Raw genomic sequence first — 5,452 nt, forward strand, 5'->3', positions numbered from 1 at the left:
ATGGCATGAAAACAAAATATTTTAAAATTCCAGATAGAGACATTTTGTGAGCATTCAACACCATCAATTCCTGGATCCTGTTCCTTTCATGCTCTCGCATTCCATCTTAAAAGGAGCCTGAATTAAGCTGACATGACTCATTCCACAATCAATTCTGGTCCCTCTCCAGAACCCTACCCTCGTCTGGTTTGGGCTGGTACTGGCTTTACCACATTTTCCCTCATGCAATAAGGCTTTGCAGATGGGCTCCCCCGACTGTTTGCACCTTGGCAAATCCTTCAGATATTCCATTACAAATGCATCAATAAGTGAAAATCATTGCAACTAAGTAGACAGGGAGTGGCTCTTGCTCATGCAGAGCTACAGACAGTAATGGACTACAATGGCAGAATGGATTTTTCACGCATAAAAGGAGAAAGCTTACAATGGCCTCATAATCACATTATGATTCCATACCTGGTATCGGACTATTTGAAAGAAATGGCGGCCAGTGATATGCACCATGCAACAAACTTCTTACTTACTTTTTGGTCTTTTACAAATGAATCCCTTGTAGGAAGAACAGTGAGCATTACTCCAAAACCCGGAAGATGCCTGTAAACCCACACAGTCGTTCCGTTCAATGGAGGGATCTCCTGTGTTCCAGTTGACAAAAGAAACTGGACTGTTATTTATCCACAGCCATGTTCCTGATCATCGAATAAAACCAATAAACATACAAGTTAAATATAAACCATCTTAAAATAAGTTAAGCCTATTTGTGCAAAATTTCTAAGCATATTCTTTTATACTAGAATCAATAGTCATTTATAATCAGACATAACAGGCAAGACTATAATTGACTAATTGCTACAGGGAAGGGAACCACAAATAGGTTTACTATATAGTTTTAGTTGAAAATGTATTTCTAATTAGTACAAATATTTATACTTATCCTTCCTTAGTGATTTTCCCCCCGCCCCACAAAAACTCAGAAAATGCTTTTTAAAGCTTCTTAAATTATCTTAGCTAGAAAAGATATTTTTAATTAGCAACTTTGAGGATAGCACGATATGAAAGTCATTTTAAGTTTCAGTTCTTAAATAAAAATATGGGTTTGAATTTTCAGATTCTTCATGAATTAATCATTTTTCAAGGCAACACATTTTGGAAATGAAACCTTGTTTTGCATACAACATTTTAGGATATTTGTGATTAAATAAGCATGCTGCAAAAAGTACCTTGAATATTTCTGAACATTCCTATCCAAAAATCGGTTTTACTTTTAAGTGGCTCAACCCGATGTGACAGAAAACTGGATTCTGCAGCACTTTCAATGGAAGCCAGGGAGGCACCTGAAAGGCATAAAAGGCTGCATATGATAGCTGCACATTTAAGTAACTGAAAATATTTTTGTAAACAGCACCACTATTAAGAGCAACAAGAATCAAACTAACATCTCCACTTAAGGGGAAGAATTTCAAAGGGCAGATGTTTGTCTGCTCAGAATTTTAGTTTTCATTCTGAAATGTGTTTTTAAGCATGATTAGCATCATTGGAGTACAAGCACCGAACTAGTTCCTGCAGGATATTCAGAGATTAGTGGGATGTAGAATATGTCTTAAGAAAGTTATGGTTCAGTGGGCAGTAATAAGAGCACAAATAGGCCGGGCTCGGTGGATGCTAGCACTTTGGGAGGCCAAGGCAGGCAGATCACCTGAGGTCAGGGGTTCAAGACCAGCTTGGCCAACATGGTGAAACCCCATTTCTACTAAAATATAAAAATTAGCTGGGCATGATGGTGCGTGCCTGTAATCCCAGCTACAGTGGGAGGCTGAGACGGGAGAATCTGTTGAACCCAGGGGACAGTGGTTGCAGTGAGCTGAGATCCTGCCACTGCACTCCAGCCTGGGGGGGCTGAGCGAGACTCTGTCTCAAAAAAAAAAAAAGAAATATTATAGAAGAGAAATTAAGTACAATATGCTATGGACATGTCAAATATGCATTCTTGGTGAAGCAGCTAAAAGGGAGGTCAAAGGAAACAGAATTTAAGTAGAGAGAAGAACAGGATTTCAAGTAAAAAGGATAAAAATAATTCCAGGAAAAAGATGTAATAAGAGGAAAGACAAAGGGAAGCATAGAATGTCTTCAGGAACAGAGATAGCTTAGTTTGGCTGGAGTGTAGCACCAACCTGGTCCATTGGCAAAAAAAAAAAAAAAAAAAAAAAAAAAAAAAAAAAAAAAAAAAAAACATGGGTTAGGTCTCATTGCAGGAGGCAGAAGACTGGTTTTAAGGGCAATGTGGTGATAAAGAACACTTAGCTGTTTTCAGGCAGCTAAATAATGCAATAATAACCCATCTCCTTGCTTTGACTAGTTCTATACACATCAGCTAGATTCTCCACTTAAGAATGACCTAATATTAGTTATTGTTGGAATCCAGCTGTTAGGTATAAGACCATTCAAAGCAAGGAGATAAAACCAGAAGAACAATTAGTTGGCTATGGAAGTGACCACCCACATTAGATTGTCAGCATTAAATTTCAGAGTAAAAATCTCTAATTTTTAAATAATAACATATATATGTATGCATGTGTGTGTATAGATATATATATATTATTATTATTATTATTATTTTTTGAGACAGACTCTTAGTCTGTCGCCAGGCTGGAGTGCAGAGGCGCGATCTTGGCTCACTGCAGCCTCCGCCTCCTGGATTCAGGCAATTCTCCTGCCTCAGCCTCCCAAGTAGCTGGCGCTACAGGAACACACCACCATGCCTTGCTGATTTTTTTTGTATTTTTTAGTAGAGACGGGGTTTCACTATGTTGGCCAGGATGGTCTTGATCTTCTGACCTTGTGGTCTGCCCACCTCAGCCTCCCAAAGTACTGGGATTATAGGCGTGAGCCACTGCACCCGGCCGTAACTAATATCTTTTAAGCATTTCATGCCGAACCTTTTGCATTGGAATTTACAAGCTTTATCCCATTAAATTTTTACAATCACTTCATTAAATACCTACCATTATTTGCCCCATTTTACAGATAAGGAAACTAAGGCACAGAAGATAAGTAATTTGTCAAGATCCTAACACTAGCAGAGGGCAGAATCATGGTATGAAACAGATTTTCTGAACCTTGAGGGTCCGCACCTAACCACATGCCTATATCCCGTATTACTGAGATCTGAATTATTGCCTTGTGTTCACTACATGACTACATAATCCATGTTAAATATACTTCACAAACAACCATTTCAAAATGATTGTGACTCCTATTTTGAGAAGGAGAACGACAAGTATTCATTTAATTTACCAGAGAAGAGTTATCTAAAATGGAAAACAAAGTTTCTACATATTCACTGTAATTTTTTTTTCAGAAAAATACTTAGCAATAGGAAGAAATATTTTTTAATTACAAAAGTTCAAAGAAGGCATCAGGTGGCATCATCAGAAATGCAGAATAAGTTCTTCTGAAAAAAATGTTTTTCTATAAAACCAATCAGAACACTGGAAAACTCTAAATCCACTGTTTCAGGATGCTGAAAATTAATCAAAGGCTTGCAATAATCCAAGAAGCACTTATGCAAGAAAAACAACTGAGTCTTGGTAATAATAGTGAGTTTTACAGTGTTTTCACTTGTCCTAATCCCTTTGCCTTCTTCCTAGTTCTGTGGTAGCTATAAAAACCAACAGGCCCACAACCACAGTGAAAACCAGCAGTCTAGAAGGCATAGGAGGCTAAAATGGGGTTGGAGCTATTTCCCAGCCCCATTCTCAGAGAATCTCTATTACTTGACCTGTCTGTCTTACAGTTCCCTAGAAACTCTCCTTGCAAAGCTTGTCTTTATTTGATCTGATTCAGAGCTCAGTTAGTGCAAACAGACTTTTCCCTTCAAGTGTTTGTAAAAAACTATCAGCGGCAATTGTCTAACATTGTAGCCATCTAAGGCAGTGATAATCGTTGGGGCAAACAAGCTAATTGAACAACTCAAAATAAAATGCTGGAGAAGGAGATGTTCATGGGAGACTTTAAAAAGCAGTGACAAATTCAGCCAGGTGCGGTGGCTTGCGCTTGTAATCCCAGCACTTTGGGAGGCTGAGGTGGGCAGATCACAAGGTCAGGAGTTGGAGACTAGCCTGACCAACATGGTGAAACCCCATCTCTGCTAAAAACACAAAAAAATTAACTAGGCATGGTGGCTCGCACCTGTAATTCCAGCTACTCAGGAGCTGAGACAGCAGAATCGCTTAAACCTGAAGGTGGAGGTTGCAGTGAGCTGAGATCATGCCACTGCACTCCAGCCTGGCAACAGAGCAAGACTCTGTCTCAAGAAAAAAAAAAAAAAGCATTGACAAATTCTGGGGAATCTAGAAGGCTACAGACATGCATGGAAGTGTGCCCATGCCCAGGGCTATGTGCACGTCTGAGAAAGACCTGAAAAGGTCCTAAGTTCTCACATATGGCTGATCTTGAAGCACTACACAAGAAGGAAGTGAAAGGTAAGGCAGTTTGTTACTGCTTGGACAAACATTACAGGCCCATCCCAACAAAGTGATGGATCCTCTGCAAAATCTGGGAGACTTAATTAGTTACAGGCACTTAAAGCAATCTGCACCTACCACATGTAGCTTTACATGTCTACACATCACAGTAAAACTATTAAAAGACAGAGAGTCTTGGAATCTGTGAAAGAGAAGGGTCTCATGTACAGGGATCTTAACACTAATTTCTCATCAGAAACCACGGAGTCCAGAAAGTAGTCAGTTTACATACTGAAAAAGACTAAAGAAAATGACTGTCAAGCAGGAATTTTCTGTTTAACAAAGCATCCTACAAAAATGAAGGAAAAAGTCAGACATAAGAAATACTGAAGAAAACACCTCTAGGGAAAGAAAAGGACCCTCCACAGTAAATCAAATCAACACAAAGAAATAAAGAGCATCAGTAAAGGAAACATCAGTAAAGGAAAATAGTTTAAATGTACTTTTTATGTATAACTCTTCTTTATCTTTTCTAATTTAAAGATAACTGCATAAAACAATACTTGCAAATTTGTGCTTATGGGTATGCAATGGATAAAGTTGCTTTTGTCTGCCAATAGCAGCACAAAGGAAGGCAGAGGGAATGGAGCTACTTAACAGCAAAGTTGTTGTACACTATTAAAATTAAATGTATATTAATATGAACTAGATTTTTGTAAATTAACATGTTAATTGTAATCCCTAGGGCAACCAATTAGAAAATAATCAAATAATATAGAGTAAAAGAAACAACAAGAAAGTTGAAATGGAGGCTGACTGCAGTGGCTCATGCCTGTAATCCCTGCAATTCAGGAAGCCAAGGCAGGTGATCACCTGAGGTCAGGAGTTTGAGACCAGCCTGACCAATATGGTGAAACCCTGTCTCTACTAAAAATACAAAAATTAGCCAGACATGGTGGCACGTGCCTGTAGTCCCAGCTACTTGGGAG

At 38.6% G+C, this 5,452-nt stretch overlaps 1 protein-coding gene across 1 annotated transcript in view; it reads right to left on the bottom strand.

Moving 5' to 3' along the window:
- MRC1 (mannose receptor C-type 1) overlaps positions 1-5,452 on the bottom strand; it is a 104,718-nt gene that overhangs the window by 3,276 nt on the left and 95,990 nt on the right. Inside the window, exons 27-28 of the mRNA XM_017529766.2 lie at positions 1,221-1,334; positions 525-689 (exon numbers count right to left, since the gene is read on the bottom strand). Coding sequence (XP_017385255.1) covers positions 525-689; positions 1,221-1,334 — 279 coding nt within the window. The remainder of the gene's footprint in view (positions 1-524; positions 690-1,220; positions 1,335-5,452) is intronic.

This window comes from Cebus imitator, unplaced genomic scaffold (genome assembly GCF_001604975.1).
Source record: "Cebus imitator isolate Cc_AM_T3 unplaced genomic scaffold, Cebus_imitator-1.0 Scaffold61, whole genome shotgun sequence".
NCBI classification, from domain to species: Eukaryota; Metazoa; Chordata; class Mammalia; order Primates; family Cebidae; genus Cebus; species Cebus imitator.